At 41.4% G+C, this 19,872-nt stretch overlaps 1 protein-coding gene across 3 annotated transcripts in view; it reads right to left on the bottom strand.

Annotated features, from left to right (window-relative positions):
* LOC139223469 (diacylglycerol kinase zeta-like) overlaps positions 1–19,872 on the bottom strand; it is an 89,419-nt gene that overhangs the window by 46,014 nt on the left and 23,533 nt on the right. For all 3 annotated transcript variants that reach the window (XM_070855373.1, XM_070855371.1, XM_070855372.1), the window contains 17 exons: positions 19,509–19,580; positions 19,258–19,374; positions 17,915–17,986; positions 16,858–16,956; positions 16,323–16,405; positions 16,035–16,095; positions 15,693–15,806; positions 15,337–15,474; positions 14,481–14,559; positions 14,227–14,282; positions 11,955–12,017; positions 11,771–11,844; positions 10,295–10,406; positions 9,468–9,554; positions 9,216–9,328; positions 8,988–9,088; positions 6,578–6,657 (listed from right to left, as the gene is read on the bottom strand). In XM_070855373.1, coding sequence (XP_070711474.1) covers positions 6,578–6,657; positions 8,988–9,088; positions 9,216–9,328; positions 9,468–9,554; positions 10,295–10,406; positions 11,771–11,844; positions 11,955–12,017; positions 14,227–14,282; positions 14,481–14,559; positions 15,337–15,474; positions 15,693–15,806; positions 16,035–16,095; positions 16,323–16,405; positions 16,858–16,956; positions 17,915–17,986; positions 19,258–19,374; positions 19,509–19,580 — 1,521 coding nt within the window. The remainder of the gene's footprint in view (positions 1–6,577; positions 6,658–8,987; positions 9,089–9,215; positions 9,329–9,467; positions 9,555–10,294; positions 10,407–11,770; positions 11,845–11,954; positions 12,018–14,226; positions 14,283–14,480; positions 14,560–15,336; positions 15,475–15,692; positions 15,807–16,034; positions 16,096–16,322; positions 16,406–16,857; positions 16,957–17,914; positions 17,987–19,257; positions 19,375–19,508; positions 19,581–19,872) is intronic.

Here is a 19,872-nt window from a genome sequence, read left to right as displayed (position 1 = left end):
ATGCTACACGGTGTTTTTACAGTGACAGAAGACTGGAGTTGTCGATGATGGTTGCAGCTCTTTATTTCACTAGAGTAATTACTCATAAATAGTATAATTGATTAATTTAATTGGTATAAGATATTTTGAAGCAAATGAAAGTATGATTTCAATTGTAATTAGTGCCATGAAATATCAATATGTAGTATTAGGTATTAGCAGTACTTGTTGCACCTAACTGTTTCTGTTTTTTGTTTGTTTTTGTAATTTTTGAATGAAAAGTGCAGTATTTATAAAGTAATTCTTAGGGAACGCAGCAGAATAACAGAGAAGATAACCAGTAGTGATAATGATAAAATACCATAATAATCACTCTCTCTTTAAGTAACATGAAAGAAATAGAGAAAGACATTACAACATAACTTAAGTACATCATTTCGATACTTTCTATGTAGCAGTTTTCCCTTTTGCACAGTTAACATTGAAATGCTGATTGTTCTAGTTAGTGTGATACATTATGAATAAAGAGCAGAAGAAAGTCTTTGTGCAAGATTTAGAAGTGACTTCACATTATCGTCAAGATTCAATTTCAAAAGTATGAAAGACTGAGTCTCATTTATAACATTTATAATTAGGTTTTCTGTCTGATCCTGTCTTTTGCTGACTGTGTGACAAAACCAAAGTGTGTTTGTTGTTCAGTAAAGTTCTCCTGAACACAACGCTAAAAAGACTTGTCAAAGATTAGAACTGTGCTGTGAATTATTTTTGTTCTCAGGCCCCTCCTGAGGAGATCAGGACCTCAAAGAGAATACCTAATTAACCCTATAATCACACAAAGGAATAACTCAAATTAAAAGCAAATCTTTTAGTCACCTAGTGCTCGTTTTATCTCTTCAGACCCAACGGCCCCAACAGTAAATCATCTCTGCGGTATAAGACAATCACGGTTCTACAACAGGTCACAACACAACAAACTCACCAATACTTTGCACAAACACAAAATTGATGACGGATGCCATGAGCACAGTTAATAAATAAACTTAAAGGTCACACACATACATGCAGATAGTCACTGTCAACAGTCCAAGCACCATGCTATAACACCAAGACACACAGGGGAAACTAATGTCTGCAGAAACAAAACTGTGTGTGTGGTTTTGTCTCCTAATGATATAACAGGGATCAAAACCTGCTACTGCTGATACTCTTCAAAGACATAATATCATTTCAAGGTGTGTATTTTGGGGAATCTTGCTCTTAAGTCTATTTTGATGGTACAATTTTTGTTCATATTAGGGCGCAGTAAGTGCACAAGCGTGAGTCACTCATAATCTTCTAGGCAAGTCGCATTACTTGTCACAGTTAGTTGTGCAAATCACAACAGGGAATGATGAAAAGGGCTCATCTAGAGAGGAGAGAAGAGGAAAGATGGTTCGTCCAAGCAGGGAAAATAACTGTCTAGATTCTACAGTTACAACATGTGTTGTCAGATTTTCTGTGCATCATATTCTGAGCCTTGTTTTAACTTGCAACACGGTAATCTATATAAAAGCCATTGCATGCAAGTCTGTTGTAAGGAGCAGTACAACCATTTACTACTCTAAGAGCAGTGGGAAGAATGTCTTTGTGCATCACAAGATGTGTCAAAGAACAACTAGCTGTACTGGTGAGAAAAAGATCGACATTTGCAAACACAGTACTTATTGTGAGGAGGAAAATACCAACAAGTGCTGGGACATACTGACCTATAGTCTCAACAGTGCACTGACCCAGTGCTGCAAAGAGCTTAGTAACTACAGTTATCTTCAAAGACAGGAGGATACATGTCTTATATACCATAACAAGGAGAATAACGTTTTCACAACAGGCCAAAAAAACCCTCCAGATCATTCACACACAAGTAAAGGAAATGATGTCTTCACAGTTGGTACAGTTGTGAAAAAAGTGGTCACACTTCTAGTGATGTCATATATAACTTTAACAACTAAACATATGAGAGATCATTTCTATTGTAAGTACAAGAGACAAGCTCTCAGTTCTACTCCTCTCCTTCCACTGTGCGGACTGAGTCTGGATGAATATAGTCCTGTTCAGACATGAAATCTGTTACATTGCTGGCTTCAGTCATCTGTCAATGTAATGACCCTTTGGCCACTCAAACAGAGGTCTCCATTAATGACTGTTGGAACACGAAAGGGCCATAATGGATAGTGCTGCGATGCTCATGTGATATTTAGCGTCTGACACACAAGACAAAAGGTCTCAAGCTTTTTCTTACTCCTTGCCATGGCGGCAACGGAGCTGGAGAAAGAATGGCATTTTCTCACATGATACATCAGTGACAGAAGTGAAACCTTTTTTTTTGCAGTCAAATAACTTTATGCGGAGCTACGCTGAGTTCATGTCCATTCTAAGTTGTAATTTTAGAAACTTTGAGGAAGCGTATATGTTATATTTTAAGATTTCAGTATTTTCTTCACTCAATATGTTCATTTGGCATTTTAGATGTTGGGAAATAAAACGGCAACATTATATTTTATAGGTTTGTATAATCTCTTATGCTGTACCAGGCAAGCTACATGGGCGGCCCCACGTGCTTCACTTTATTTTGAGCTTTCAGTCTATCAGGCTTTCATCAGAGCACACATGATTCATTAGCAGACAGACTGGAAGAAACAACCAATCCCCTTCTAATTATTGTAGTATAAAATACCCCTGTGAACACCTTGGTGGTTCTAAATGGAGCACTGTGAGGCATACAGATAACAGCCATATCATAGATTAGAAAAAAGGGCAATAAAGGAGAAACACACAGTATATATACAACCAGGAATCCCTTTATAACAGTAGCATACAAATTCATAAAATAGTAAATAGGGCTTAGAGAAAAATCAGGCTGGAGTCATTATAAATCAGATAACTCCAGATCTATACGGAAAAAAAATCTCAAAACTAAAACTAAAAGAGAGAGCTATGGAGTCGTATCATGCGAAGGCCATCGTGAACTAATTCTAATTCTAGTAATCACAAATGAAGAAAAGTAAAATCTTGGATTTCCGCATCACACTCATGTCAGAATCTTTGTTGAGGCCTGAAGTGTTTCTAAAGTGTCAGTCTAAAAAGGTGCTGCCTGGTTGTATATATACACTACTCACTAAAAGTTAGGGATATTCAGCTTTCAGGTGAAATCTCAGGATGAACCTAAAATGCATTCTAACCTTTCCAGGTGAACTTAATGTGACCTTCTCTAAACCTTTGAATGCACATGTCCAACTGTTCAGTGTCTCAGTACTTTCTGCACCAGCTGCTGTTCTCTAACAAGAAGCTTCACAGCAACATTCACAACAGGTTTGATCCATGAATCCACCAATACATTTCCTGCTTCAGTTAGAATTGGTATTTAAACAGTCCTCCTCATCCTGCTGTTCACATTCTGACATCATGAGACCAAGACGACACCTAACAGTTGATCAGCAGCACCTCAACACTGGAGGCTTCAAACAGGAAGTCCTCAGACGGAGGTGTTCACTGAGCTTAGAGGGTCACAGAGTGTCATCAGGAGGTTGGAACAGTGATACAGAGACTGGAAGAGTCACAGAAAGGAGAAGAGTGGACGTCCTTTGGCCACGTCCCAATTTATTGAGACACTGAAAATGTTTTGTTGTGGTATACCTACCACTGTTGGTAGATTTTCTTCAAATAAATTGTTTAAAATGAAGAAATTACCAGTGCATGCTTCTACTTAAATGCCCTACTTTCATGATATAATATCACTGTCGCATTCACTTTTTACATTTTCCATATATTTCACCTGAAAGTCAAATATCCCTAACTTTTTGTGAGCAGTGTATGTGTTTTGGTAGAGAAGGAGCTTCTCCCACCTGCATCTGAACAGGTGTATTGTGTAGTAGTGATGTTTAGCATGGGATTGTTCTGTTGAATTGTGCCTGTTCTGATGAAGCCCTGATAAACTGGTCTGTACTTTTCGACCACTCTGAACACTATTACACTATATTCACATTCACCCATTCACACATCATTCACCCAGGAGGAATCACAGTTAGAGGAGACTGTTCTTTCACACATATTCACAAAGCGAAGCGCAGCTTCTCCAAGGACACGTCGACACGTGAACCGGAGGAGCCGTGGACTGGAACGCCGATCCTCTGATTGGTGGATGACCCCCCCCTACCTCTGAGCCACAGTCGCCCACAACAGACAGCAGTATCTGTGTGTGCTCTTAATAAGATAAAGTCTTTGAAATAACTGTCGCACCAAATAAAACTTGCAGAAAATGCAGAAAAACTAGCTCAGTAAATAAAACATGAAAACTCCAAATAATTTACATATTTTATATAACCCTGACAATCAAACTCACCCCCACATCTCACAGAAGCCTTCTAGATTCTCCGCTAAATGTCAGCAGTCAAACCCTGCGTATCATAATGCATTATGCCTCATCAAAATTCCAGACATCATTGTTCTCTTTAGCAGAGGGTTGGATGGATTTCCTTACAGTCAAGAGCAATATATATAATATCTCATATCACAACACGAGGTTCCAGCTACTTAACCTTTCATATTCTTCAAGATTCTCCATCTTTTAAATGTTTTAACTCCTTGTTTATCCAGTTGTGTTGCTCTATTTTCGCTGATTACACTTTTGTGAATGTTGCAGAAAAAAACCATCTTAATCTCAATGAGACTGCCTGATTAAATAAAGACTAAATGAACAATTAAACAAATGGGAATGATGGTAAAACCACAGAAGTAATACCCAAGTTGTTGAGTTATTCTTTAAGCAGCAGCGCACTATTTCCTAAACATACTTTGTGCAGGTAAGTGATTAATTATGGGGGTTTGTAAATATAATTAAGTGGGTTTAAAAAGTGTTCCGGCAAATCTACCATTTAGGAGGATGTCTTCGTTCTATGTAGAATTTGCAATGACTAAGATCATTGTTTTCTGATCTGGTTTTGTGTGTGTGTGTGTGTGTGTGTGTGTGTGTGTGTATTGTGTTGTGTAATGCATTACTGGCCACATTATGTACTTTGTAATCCCTAGAGTGCAGAATCTGTTCTGTTTATGTGTGTGGGTGTTAGTTTGTTTAGAATGGTGTATGTGAGTGAATGTGTGTGTGTGTGTGTGTGTGTGTGTGTGTGTGTGTGTGTGTGTGTGTGTGTGTGTGTGTGCCTGAGGAATTCAAAGCAGGATTTAATACTGGTGGAACATTTAGGACCCTTTACAGCTGACTCCTTCAGTTGTCAGTCATTCATCGGCTGGCAGCGCTGGTCTCAGAACCTTTTGACCACAATCCGACTCTTGATTCAGACAGGAAGCTTTACTAGTGAATTTGATGGGTTGATTTTTAAAAGATAAGCTAATTTAAACAAGCACATAAAGAACTGCAGCAATATTAGCTGTGCAGTCTGCTACCTCTTACTTGAATCTGTCTCTTTATTGCAGAGCCACGTGCAGTGGGTCCTTGCATTGAGACTGCACCACATCTTGGAAAAAAGGGTTAAATATTTGGGAACACATTTTGCTACAGAGCCACTTGAAGGGTCAGGCACACGGTTGTGTTCTCTCAAATTAAGTTTTGCCCTCCCTTGTGTCACGTACTTTATTCCCTCTGATCCATGGTCCAGTCCATGTATAACTGACAGCCACTTTAGGGAAGAGACTTGACACTTTACATGATGCGTTTCTTGATTATTCCTCCTTTCAAAGGAGCTACAGCTGCAGCTGCATTACCTGGCTGTGCTGGTGGTTATGATTATTGCTCAGATAATATTATGCACATGGCTATGGTAGTTGCACTGTAACTACTTTGCACTGCTGTTTGTTGATATAAGCCAACATCGCTAAGCCACATGGGATTTCAACCCACAGTGCTTCTAACGTACGACAGATGTGTTACCAACACACCACAGGAGTTCAGGGAAATAGTTGCTGCAATACAGTTCTCATCAACTATAAAAATGACGAATAAGGTTGGTTTTTCCAACTAATTGTTAATGCAACATAAAGAAATGGACTATTATTCAGGACCTGTAAGATTTGCAAGTGAAATGTTGAATGCTAATGTTAGTTTCCCATGTGCCTCTGAGCCAGAACAACAAAAACCACACAACAAACTCCAGCATCCAGCATCCGACTACCAACCTGCAATCCCAAGGATCTGAAGGGGGGGTGGACTGAGCAGAAGTCCTAGAGAGGAAGATGGGAGCATAGGAGAGTAGAGAGGAGAGCAGTCCATAGGCTTGACACCTGTGAAGCAGCGCACTGAAATTTGCATGTACTTGCTTAACCAATCACAGGTAGCCAAGCCTTCCCACAGTGCCCACCTATGGATGTCCTGATGCAGCCTGACATTCACTGTCTTGAGTGGAACGCATCAAAAATTGCTTTCTGAAGGATATGCATGCCTGTTTTTGTGTTCTGTGAAACTAACTTTAGAACAATCAAGAAAGTAGCATCAAAAATGGTTCTCTCTTCCATGTTGTTTTGCATCGCTGCTTTTTTTCCCCTCATTAACAATCAGTAACACCACCTTTGCATCTTTACACCCCCCCCTACCATTTTCTGTACATCTTACCTCTTGCAAACGCTGGATGTGTTCTCTGCAGGTTTCTAAGTCGCTGTCACCGGGAACCACGATCAGTCCCAGAGGGATGGCTGGACACACAGACAAACAGGACAGTTATCCAACTGCACTTTGATATTTACATACACAGTGGTGCTCAAACTGGAATATCTACTGAGAACAACCTCTTTGTGAAAGAAAGAAACAGCTTATAGGAAAGGTCGGTCATGGAGACCATTAGGAGACCACAACCTCTCTTGTGTTTTTGAAGCCAATGAATTGCTCATAATCACTGCTCTGTATCACAGTTCATAAAACAGCAAATAAAAGAACATAAAAACAAAACAAAAAAACTGTAACTTCAGTTAGAGTTGTAGCCCACGTTGCTCACCATCACAAGATAGAGTTTAAATGAAAGCCTGACAGCCTGCTCATGCACACATTTGTCTAATGCTGTGGTGGAGCAGCTCAGCATCCAAGAATTACATCAACACTGGACTGTACATCTCACAATTTACCTCCAGAGCCAAGATTCAGTGCCAAGTTGATGTTGGCATTGGTGTATTTTATTTTAATAAATGAGCCTGACCAGGCTGGTTTGTCGTCAGTAAGCCAGCGTACATCATTGAAACAATATAGACGGCTCCCTGAGGCAGCGCAGGCCGGCTGCCCGCTGCACCAACACAACCCTGCTGGCTGTACATCACAGAGCTCATTGTGCTGGAGGAGCTTTCAAACAAGTAAGAATCTCCTGAACCCCCCACACACACCCCCACGTTTCATTGATACCAAATACTTCAATGAGGAAGACAACGACTGCAGTGGGAGCAAGCGGTAATAACTTCACTGACACCCAGTCAGATCTTGACAGATACTAGAAAAGTGTAGGCCGATCACTTTTTTGCGTTCTTCAGAGACGGTGTGTAGAAGTGTGTTTCTATACAAAGCCTAATATTCACAGAAACCATGTGCAAGAAATTATCCTATACTTTTAAGGTGCATCTCACTGTATAACCTACTACAGCATTCATAATAATGGTGCTGTATGTGTTTATTTAATAGCTTTGTTCTTGTAAATTGATTTCTTTGAATGACTTGGCACCTGGTTAGACAAAAGGAGTCATTTGTCACCTGTTATATGAGCATTGCACTATATTACATTATCTTTACATAACTGTTAATAGATGATACAGAAACTGCACATATTGTACTAATACTCTATATAAACTATTCATGTTCAGGATGGAATACGGAGCCACAGCGAGAGAAATGGCACTGACATGATATAACCACTGTGCCTCGGGGTGCGAAACATATTTTTACCATCTCCCTCAGCATCGCACATCCACAAGTTGAAAGCAGTGATTGATTTGCATAATGAGAAAACACCCCAAATTGAGATGGCGAGAACAAAAGGAGGAGATGCGAGATCATCAATTGCTTTAGATGATCATGCTCAATCCATAAAACTGTGGGATTCTATTGGAAAACAGATTAATTACTGATGTAATAGAAATTAGTATAGAATATAGAATATGCATACATATACATATTTTCATCATGGATTAAGCTTAAATCCCCATACAGTACATACAAATGATATGTTAAACAAAAAGAATCATGTCTGCATTTACATCAATATAAATAGTTCAGTGTTTGGGGTTTACCCTGCATAGCAGCGCCACCCTGTGTCCAAACTCTGCAATAACATGAACTAACTATGGGAGCATGAGGAGCAGCTTCCCACTCTACATACCTGAAACATCAGTGGTGAAAGCACTGTTTTTGTGTGTGTGTGTAAAGTAAATCAAATACATATTTCATGTGCGCACAGACACAACAGCCTCTCCACAGCAGCACACAGTGAAGAGTGGCTTAGGTGTGAGGATGGAGAGCCTGCTGAGAGTGATGCTGTAGACCTTCACATCGCTGCTCCGCGCTCTAATTATCAAGCAGTTTCATATCCACTTCAGCCAGAGGACGCTTAAGTCATTCAGGTGCACTAACCAGCAACTTCCTGACCCTGTTTAACTCCTCGGTAGACGTATGCCCACATACTGACAAGCAAGAAGCAGCTGGTTGAAGGCATGATCTGATATAACCAAACCATCTCTACAGAAAGAAATTCAACTTCTTGTTTTTTGCCAGTGAAGACTGAGAGACAGTTCTATAGAACACATAACGCATGTTCTATCCTCACAGCTGTCATGAAATAAATATAATGATGGTATAATGGTGGTTTTTCTTCCGATTTTCAGTCGGTATTTGTGTGAGTTTTGATTTGAAAATGGGATAAAAACATTTCAGATAAGGTGCTGACACAATGGCCATTATAACAATAGTAATATTCAATAATTGCAAACAGTGTTCAGAGTAAAGCATACAGAAGTGTGTGTGTGTGTGTGTGTGTGTGTGCCCTTACATGCTTGCCGTAGTTTGTCCTTGTCATAGTGCAAAGCCTCGTAGTCAGTCATGCTGATCCTGCTGACCCTGATCCTCAGCCTATCTGGGACTGGCTGCTGACTGTGACACAAACAGGACCAGACCATGTTTAACAAATTCATTATTCTGAGTTATACATCATCGTGTATCATCAGTCAGACGTTTACCTGTGGAAGGTTACGAGGTTGTGCGAGTGTGTGATACTTACTCGTTGAGGTGCGGTAGCGAGGTTCGTCGTTTGGTTTTCTGAACCATGTTTGCCTGGTTTCTGAGGCTGATGTGGATGACGGAGGGAGCAAGTCTGCATGGTTCTCCATCCACCTAATGATTACAGCAGTTATTTAAATAGGTGAACTCCTTTAAGTCATTATCATTACACATCATATCATCATATTATGGTTGTTGTGGGGCAGTATGAATATGAAGCAGGCGATGACAGGTGTGGATGGACAGTACGCACCTGCACTGGGAGAGGTTTTGTAGTGGTTAGAGTGACTTCTCTGCACTGGTTTAACCTCTCGCCATGACCTCCAACCTGGAGAGTAGCCTGCATACACACACACACACACATCACCTATCAATTAGTCATCACACCACTCTACTGTCTGTATGTACCATCATGGTGTTTCAGAGCCCAGCATGTTTTTGTGAAACATAAATCATTTCAACACCAGTTGCAGCTGTTCTGCTGTGCTGTTCTCTTCAAAATCCAAAACACTCTTTGAACTATCTTGATGAAAAAAAATATTCTCCCCACTGTGCAATAAAAACCTTTATTTCACAAGGTCCGAGTCAAAAAATGGAAATAGCATATCTCATTTCTTGTTTTTGGGTACAAAATGTTATTGTGCACGGGAATATAAGATATGGAAAGAAGAAAAAACTTTTTGTCTCTTGTCATATCCAAAAGATATGTCAGTTCCAGCTGGCTGTTTGGACTAGGAGACAGGTTGAAATGCTTCTTATCAGACAGAATATTTTCTATGCCGATGGTTAGAAGAGTCTTCTGGTTCTGGGAATTTCATTCAAATATGAGCATATATTGTTGAAATGATGAATGACTTAGCTGTGTTACTCAAGTGTAATTAGAGCGTGAGAGGCACTGAGACAGGGACAACTGCCTGTTATCTAGTGTACATATTATCCCAAATAGTAATTATACTAATCATCATAACTGACACCCATGGTAAGAACCATGAATATTCAGATTAAATAAGACAGACGCGGCTGGCAGCTGGTTGTCAATCCTCAGTAACCGTGACTCCCAGGGCACAGTGAGCTCCATACCAGGGAAGTCATGGTGAATCCGATGACCTCGATGTATCCGTCATCGTGGCGTTGAGGTTCAAAGTCGTGGTGTTCACTGGGGTTTCCCCAAGGCGTAGTCCCTGCACAGTACCTGAAGAGCACAGCACACGTCGTATTTGTCAGAAAAGCTTCTGCTGTTTGAGGGAGCTCTCACACAATCCAAGTGCAAACTGGAGAATTGTGAAGATTTGACAAATGATTTAAAAACAATTATGATATCAGAGTCATCATCGTGTTCTTTTTGCTGTATTTACTGTGGAACGATGTTTGGGCAGATGCAAAAGAAACAACGTTCTCTTATCTAACACAAAGGTTTAAGGGCTCAGAGAGTGTTGAGTGCAGTATGAATGACAAATTGGTGATTTGTATTTTTGCATAGAGATCTCCCAAGTAGATCCTAAGGATTGGTATTTTAATGGATTAGTATCAGCAAAAATAATGGTGAGCATAATCAAAACCCTCCTTTACTGAACACGCTTATGGCACAGGCACTACTTTCATAAAGTTACAGTGTGATCATTTCACTGCCTCACCAAGCAAAAGTGAGTGTGCAAAAGTGAGGGGAGGGGTTGCAGAATTTAAGAGGCTTAATGTCAAGATAATGTTCTCCTCTTATAACAACGCCTCAGTTTCAAACTCTGTCCAGTTTCAAGTCCTCATTCAAGCCATGAATCAAGCCACACCCTGTTTCGCCCCCATTTCCAAATCAAGCCACACCCTTTGTTAGGGACTCCACCCCTATTCCAGAAAAAGACACCCCCCCGTTAAAAGGAACAGACCACACCCTGTTTTCCAATCAAGCCTCGCCCCCCATTTCCACCATCAGACCACGCCCTGTTTGCCCAAAAGATGTGCCCGTTTCCACTGAGAGACCTCGTCCCCATTTTAGAGTCAAGCCCCGCCCCGTTTCACCGATAGACCACGCCCCTGTTGTAGGAAAAAGCCACGCCCTTTTGCAGGAACATACAGACCGTGCCAGAAGTCCCTTTTCCAGAAAAACACGCCCCAGTTTCAGGAACTAGCCACGTCCCTGCTTCTGTTCCAGAAAAAGGAATACCCCCATTTCACGCCCTTGCTTCCTAATCAAGCCACGCCCCCGTTTCAAACACAGACCACGCCCCAACTTTAGCACAAAGCCGTGCCCCTGTTCCAGAAGAAACCACGCCCCCTTTTCTATTACAGGCCACACCCCCCAGGCAAGGACTGGGTAGCTCATAAAGCAATGTGTATCAGATTCAGAAGTTACAGCTGTGGTCGAACTTTCAGCGCAGTTGACTAAAGAGATTTTTTAAAAAGATGCTCATATGTAATTCCTTCGGGTCATTCTGTGCTTCTTTTAACACGGTAACACAAGACACCACATCACAAGCGGCAGTACAAGTATAATAGTGTTTTGGTATTAGCAGCAGACATGGTAGAAGGTAGCATCAGTAACGGTAGCAGCAATGGTGTCACCTGGGGATGTTGAGGAAGACCAGACACTGCAGCTTCAAGTCCTGAACCTTTGATGTTAAATCTGTCCCATCACACTGGAGACAGACAGAGAGAGAGAGAGAGGGAAACAGAGAGAGAGAGAGCGAGATGGAGTGACTCTGTGATTTCACACAAATGACTGACTGCTTGATTGACAGCTACTCACCACCACTTTGATGTGCTTAGACAGGTCTTTGGAGCTTCCCATCAGGAAATCTGAGAAGGCTGTCTGTATGAGACACACACACAGACAGGTAAGCCGGATTCTCCCAGAGGAGCGCATCATCTTCCGCTGCCTCAGAGTCAGTCAGACACAGAGAGAGTTTTTGGGAAAACAACAGCACACACAAATGATAGTGGTGTGTTCGGATGACTGATGAGGTGTTTACAAGATGCACATTTTTCTTTTTCATGTGTAATAGTTCCTAATATACATGAATTAGTTGTATTGAGACTCGTTTGTTATCTCCTTTCATTTTTGTGCTTGTTTTTCCTGTTCTGTTGAACAGTACTGTCACATTTAAAGTCCATCTGCAATTAGAGTGCAGTTTTTGTTAGAGAAAAAAAATCTGAAAAGCAAGAAATAGGTATTTTATAGTTTTTGTTTTGCGGTAATTAGACAGAATAGTAGATGGAGACCTTATTTCCATATAGCCAATCAAATCCTGCATAAAGCAGCAGCATCAGCATTCTGCAGGAGACACAGACTCACTTTTCTGCTGAACTTCTACTTCTTTCCTAATTTACAAACACGAACGAGTGTCTTATCCAGCACCTTAGCTTGCTGAGCACTGCCAACATTAGTTCTCTAATTACCTAACACCCAACCTGTTCCTGGACCCCCCACAGTTCACCTACAAAGACAACACGGCCCCCCACTTCACCCTCTAGCACCTGGAACCTATACCGGGATCCTGTTAGTGGACTTCAGCTACACCCTCAGCTCAGCGTGCCTGTCTACACCTGCAGGTCACAGATCACAGCCTCCCTGTGTGACAGGAGGCAGCGTGTGAAGCTGGGAAAACACATCTGACTCCCAGAGCATCACGTCTGATGATCGCGATTCTGATTGGCTGTTGAGCTGCAGCACAGTCAACAGCATGTAAACGTGCCTGGAAACGTGACCTGGGTTTTGGATGCTGATGTGTTTTCAATACCACTGACAACACACTGGCTGCCTGTGATATGTGGGCTACAGCGCAGGTTTTATTACTGCACCTCTCTTTCTCTGCGGTCTAACAAAGACACTCCTGCAGCCAGCAAGCTGCTATCAGTCAAACACAGACATCGACATGCCCCTTCAGCCATCGGAGATGAAAAGCATTTCTAATATTTCCCCTTAGGCCCCGTTCCTTTTAAAAATAAAAAATTATCAGCACATTTTAAGAATACATTGATATTTCTGACTACATCTGATTTCACTTGGACTTTAAGATTGGTAGAGGGCCAAAGCAGGAAAGTGAAAGAGGACAAAGATGAGTTTATTGATGAGGTTAGATGTTTTGAACGAGTGGCGGCCCGAAGGACAAACGAAGTGTTGTGCTGCTCACATGGTCATTGCTCTTGCTGTTGCGTTTTGGAAAGTGGGCTGAAGCAACTGAGAGAAACTTCAATAATGTTCAAAAAATAGTAATGTGTGCAAATAATAAAATTATTCAAAACAAAGAGGAACTAGTCACCAATAACTAATTAACATTATCTGGTCTTGAACACAACTTTGGAGCAAATTGTACATTTAGTGAAGGCTAATGTCTCACAGTTTGTGCATTGAGCCAGAATCAACACAGCCCATCACCTATAGTACAGATTATTTGAAGTAGGTTTGCCAACTCTTGTGTTCTGCAAGGTAAAATTACTGTTTTTGTCAATGGAGTAAACATTGTAAATATAGCTTACACTTAAACTGTGTACCCCCCCCCCCCCCCCACACACACACACACACACCTACCCGCACTACGAACACTTTATTCCATTAGGTGCACACGTATTTATTTAGCTAAGCTAAATTCAGCTGCTTGTTTCATTATGTTAGTTAGATGTTATATTTTGTTTTTCTCAGATGTTTACGCTGCTCTTCTTTTAGTACGTCTTTTTTTTTTATATAGGACTCTATTTTATATATTTATTGTGGCTTAAACTGGGACCTGAGAGTGAAATTTCGTACCATCTCATGTGTAAATGTGTGCTGGTATGACAATAAAGTTCCTTGAATCCTTTAGGTGGGCCTTTTTTTTACATGGAAAAAGTATGTTTTCCTCTGCTGCCCCCATCCAAAGCAGTACACCGTCTCCTGCCTGCTCCTCCAAACTGGGGGTGTGCTGACCACAATCTACTGTAGGTAATATACCGACTATGGATAAGCACTCCAATCTACTAACTAATCACTATCCCTTTGAAATGGTGACACCTTCTTATGTGATTGTGATTTGTGCACTCACCCCAGCATAGAACATCTTATTCCTGAAGCGACTGTTAAACTTCTCTGGGTTGGCCTCTAAAACAACAACAGACAGAGCAACAGTAAATTAACTCAACATTTTATATACTGGATGTGTAGCAAAATAAATGGAAAACGCAAAGTTTCCACAAATGAGCAACATTCTCATTTGAGGAGCAAGATTAAGGAGCTTCTCACAGTGTGCAGTCACACATGACATTTGTTTTTTATTGGTCTGATTATTAAATCATGTACCTCTTGACTCGTGGAACTCTAGAGTCACATGGGCATCAAATCCAAGACTGAAGTAATTGTTGAAAACATCCAGAGGAAGCTGAGACAGCAAACACACAGAAAACACACACACACACACACACACACACACACACACACAGAAAAACACACCAGTTAAAAATTGACTCCTGCCTGGTTCCTTTTCACACTCCTGTGTATTAATTAATATTTGATTTCGCATTCACTAACTCAGCAGGTGAACAGTCACCTGCTGCAACCACCTGACAGCCAATCACTGTAGACAGCATTAGTAAATGCATTCAGAAGCATGACGTCCATTTAGTCAAATGATAATGGACTGGTTAGATTAAATTCTGATATTCTGACCAAATTATTTGATCTCATGTGGTGCCATGAGATCAAATTATTGATGTGTGCATAGAGCCAACAGGAAGAAGAGGTGTGAGGAACTCTGCAAAGGTATTTTCAACATGTGCATCCTGTGAGCAGCTTTCATGGGAATGAATGGGGCAGCAGTTTTAAAAGAGGGCTCCAGCGTTCTTTAACACTTAAATGGGCTCAGTAAGATCCTTTGGAATAAATACGGGATGTCCACATGAGTCTCTGCCAGAATATGTTGTTCTAAATCAAAGTATTGGATGGACAGTCTGATGCATGTAGCTAAGGAGCAGTTTAGCAGTTATGACTCACCTTTACTACATTTAACTACAATGTCTAGCGACCTTTGCTTCATGTCACACCCTCCTCTCCCTCCACCAATTTCCTGTCTGCCTCATCAGCCTACTGACTAATAAGGGCAGAAATAGAGTCTATAGATACGATGCCTTTGTTTGGAAGTGAGCGCATGTGCACTGACCTTATCAGTTTGTTGTTCGTCAGGTTCGGCCCCTGCACTGTGGTTCGGTTCAACCTGTAGATTCCACCTGTCCAGCTGGACGACAGCTCCGTCCTCAACGTGGGACAGGATCTTAGACAGAGGTTCATCTGTATAGCCCTGGAATACATTACATAACCACTGATCATACATGTGTTAAACGCATGTATAGGAATAGAAAACAGGGTTTTAACTTAGGAGTGATAAAATCATCATCATCAGAAGAAGATGGACTTAATAGTATAGTAGTAATGGACTAATAGCTTCAGACATGGACTATTTGTATTTGCTCATACAGTTTTTGTTGTGTGGGTGTGTTTGTCAGTGTTTGTACTCACCCCTCCCCAGTTGAGGGTCCTGGCAAGGTCATTTCCAGTCCCAAGTGGTAACACAGCAACAGGAGGTTGAGGATTTAATGCTAGTTCATCAAGACAAGACAGGATCCAGCCCACCTGGTTCAACACACACACAGACATGCAATTACAGAGACAAAGGCGGTGTCCCTCCATCCACTCATCTCTCTTAGGCAAGGTTAGGGGTTAAGGATAGAGGTTAGGGGTTGGGAAGTGTTCGACTCCATCAGAAACTCCTCATCTGATTACCCATGAGGTTCCTCGTGTGTGTGCATGTGTGTGTGTGTGTGTGTGTGTGTGTGTGTGTGGGTGGGTGTTACTACTCACAGTGCCGTCTCCTCCACAGGCCAGGATACTCAGGTTATGGACTTTCCGGTACAGCTCTAGGCTACAAGACCAACACTGGTTAATGGACAATTCAGCAAAAACCTATCTGACATCATTAGTGGATGTTCACTGATGTGTGTGTGTGTGTGTGTGTGTGTGTGTGTGTGTGTGTGTGTGTGTGTGTGTGTGTGTGAGCCTTTAACAAACACATACACAGAGCAAAGGCTCATTATTTCGATGATGATTTTATGAATTGAACTGGATTGAAATTGAGAGAAAGAGCCCTACCCCTCCTTTGGTCCTCCTTGACTGAGGTCAAACACCTGTCTGGGGTTCAGATACCACATGAAGGACTGCAGGATCTTAGTTCCCTGTCAGACACAGAAAACAATAATAGGGTTTTAGAGGAGTAGAGAGCAACCAAGCCAACCCAGAATCAGCCCAGAATGAAGTTCAGTCAAGTCCCCAGTTGAAACAAGTGGGTCAGGGTCTGCATCCTGAACGTTGGGTTTTAGGAGCATGTGTGTACGACATGAAATGTAGTGTCAGTTTTATTTCTTTTCAGACTGAGGAACACCGCCAACTTATGTCAACGTATGCATCCATCTTCAAATCATGAAGCCTTTGACTCGAGTCTGATTGGAACCCAAGTGACTCCAAAGCTCTCTGATAACTGACTGAAACATTAATAACAGGCTGACTGAAGAGTTGTGTACATGACTGAATAGTATAACAGCTGGATGACACTTTGACTGGTTCATTGAGTCATATGGTACTACTGTAGTTTACCCACTGACTGGCTGACTGGCTCGTTAATGAATACCTGGTTTCCTCCACTCTTGGGGTTGACAAACACCAGCAGTGGCTTCATCAGTGGTGAAGGGATGGGTCGGATTATAAATGGCTTCCACTGACGTCCTTCCTGTGAGAGAAGAAGATGATCTGCTGAGATCCTCTATAGTAGCACTTGTCCATTCAGGCTGTATAACCTGGTGTGTAACAGGCTGGTGTGACAGAAGACTAACAGGTCTTTAGCCTTTCATTTGTAGTTATCTGAAGATTTCCTTTAAAGGCGCAATCGTACCACAAATTGAGTCTCTGAGAAAGATTTTTAAAAAAGTTCTATCCTTAAGAGAGTTTCAGAATATGTCTGTCACAAAGCAAACAAACTAAACCAGCGTGAGGAAAATTCAAACCACAGGTTTGTGCTCCTACTTACTATATATAGACTACAGTATACAGCTGAGCACAACTACTCACATATTCTTTGCTACATTGGTGGCTGAACAGCGAACATGACTTGTGTGGACAGGTGTGTGTGTGTGTGTGTGTGTGTGTGTGTGTGTGTATGAGAGAGAGAGAGTGAATTTAACCAGGAGCTACCGGGGTTAAATTGAAGACAGTGTTAACCGGGTTCACAAAAGCTGCATGTGCATTTCCAAATGGGCTGATTCATCCATGTGCTGCCCTGAGAGAAGCAGAACGCTTCACTTGCACAGGCAGCAGAATGTCACCCACTCCTAACTGCAAGTCCCTCATTGCTCTGACAACTTATCAACACCACTGTCCTTGCTCTCTTATCATAAAAAGCACATCACTCCATGGTTTTTCTTCTGTAATGAAACTGAGCTCCATGGGGAAGGTTGATCTGTTGCGGTGTTAAAACGTGTGTTCTACTTTCTCCAAAAAGTATTATTCACAAGAGTCAGAAACAAAGAACCAAACTGTGAAGAGAACTTAAAATATGTGTTGTTTGTCTCACATGTGCACCTTCAGCATGTGGCCAGAGGTGGCACAAAGAGACAGGCAGTGATATCTTCTGCTCTGCTGCTGGAGGGTCTAGCGTCTCTGTGGGGTATAGACTATAATGCAGGGCTGACCTCTGCTCCTTTCTTGCTGCTCTTCCTCTTGAACGACGTTCTCTTCTTCTTCTTACTGGACTTCATAGAGGACTGTGAGAGATACAAAACAGAGAGAGCAGCTGTAGGTCACTGCAGGCTGATTTCTTGAGCAGCAGAGAAGAAGGTGTGATGTAAAAAAGTGTTTCTCTTATAAATGTGTGATAAGGTTCAAGGCAAAGTACAATACTAACACCTCCATCCATTATTAACACTGACACAGTAGCACAGTATCGTAGCTCCAACTGCTTTGTAGTTTAAACTAAGTCACTCTTTTAAGAGCTGAGTTTTAGATGACCTTAAAAGTGCTCGGACAAGCCAGCATCAGAACAGTCTGTCCGGTTAACGGTAGAGAACTCCTTGGCTTGGATTTACTGCTCCCTAAAGAGTGCTTTCTCTCATTAAAGATTAAAAGAGCGACGGCTCCACAGTGATTTTGCTAGCGGGTAAAACATCTTTTGTTGTGATCATCATGGAGGTGCTTCGGTGAGGCAAGTTCTTCTCTCTGGCCACTCATGTTGTTTAGCAGCAACTGGTTCACTAGTGACTTGTTACTTAGGGAGTTGTTTTTGATTTGCGTTTCAGAAATTCATCTCATTCAGCAGAATGGTTGGGGGGAAAAACATCAATTCATGATGATCCTTCCATCAAATTTTGTTGCCTGAATCAATATTTTAGCTCACGTGGAGGTGGAAAGCGTATTTGCTTCAAGAAAACCAAAACCGAAGTGAGAAAGCAGACACTGGCGGGCGGTGTGAGAGCCACAGGGATGTGACCTTTACATTTTAAATCCATCGATGCGGACTTAAACACACACAAACACTCTGAGCTGGGCACTCAGCAGCCTGCCAGCGCTTGTGTTATTCAGTATAGTAATGATGCAGCTGAAATTAAAAAAGCAAGTACTGACTGATGAGCATCGTTTTTGGAAATATGCCTTATGATCTACAGTCTCTAGAAGTATGTGATTCAACTTTTTTCCCCACAGTCCAGGGTTAAGAAAAATTAGACAAAATAGCAATAAATCAAATCAATAAATCATTATATCAAACTGCAGTACTTGCAATACTTTAATATCACAATACATATTGAAACGACACCCAAGCATCCTGATAGAATTTCTCAGTAGAGCTGCCGTGTGTTCAGTTCCTTGTATTGTTTATTGCACTGGGTGGATGGAAGCTGCACAAATGCAAACAGACCTGATGGTGCTTTTTAAAAAGGTATATACAGTCTAGTGGGTGACAAGCCAGGGCCTGTAGAGTTAGCTATTTATGATCCCCATTAACACAAACCAGGTTAAAAGGGACTAAAAGCAGTCTTACCTGATGCCGTCTGACCCGAATGATCCATGTGGGTGGAACTGTAAGGGCAGCGTGAGCACCTATTGGACAAGCCTCCTCAATCTGCTGCAGCATGAAGCAGGACACCTTATTGTGGTACTAATGAGGGAAACACGACAGTATACAACATTTTCATTATAATTATTTCTTGTGATCTGTAGAATAAAAAGACTGTTGTGGCAGTTCAGCTTAAGTCAGGTTAAATGATCAGTTCTTTTTCCAAATATACTCACAGCCTGTTTGCACCAGGAGCAACTGATGGCCACAATCTCTTTACTGTGGAAAGCAAACTTCTGCTGGAAGCCCTGCATATATAAACAGTGAAAACAATTAGTTTGTGCTTTATTGCCATTGAAAAAATTAAGTTTAATTATAGTTAAATAAATAAAGTTTAATTATATTTAGTTAAAGTAATGTACACTGCTCAAAAAAGTGAGGGGCCTCATGCTACCAGAGGTGAAAAGGGCACTGGCAAAACACAAAACTAGAGAAGAATCAGTCTTGCTGTTGCCTCTCCAGTGCACCTGTTGTCACTTTCATCGGCACCGTTGGCTTCCTAACTGGACAGATTGATATCCCTGAAGTGTTATAATGTCA

This window comes from Pempheris klunzingeri, chromosome 24 (genome assembly GCF_042242105.1).
Source record: "Pempheris klunzingeri isolate RE-2024b chromosome 24, fPemKlu1.hap1, whole genome shotgun sequence".
Taxonomy (NCBI): Eukaryota; Metazoa; Chordata; class Actinopteri; order Acropomatiformes; family Pempheridae; genus Pempheris; species Pempheris klunzingeri.
The sequence above is the reverse complement of the archived record's forward strand: the minus strand, read 5'-3'. Positions and strand labels throughout refer to the sequence as shown.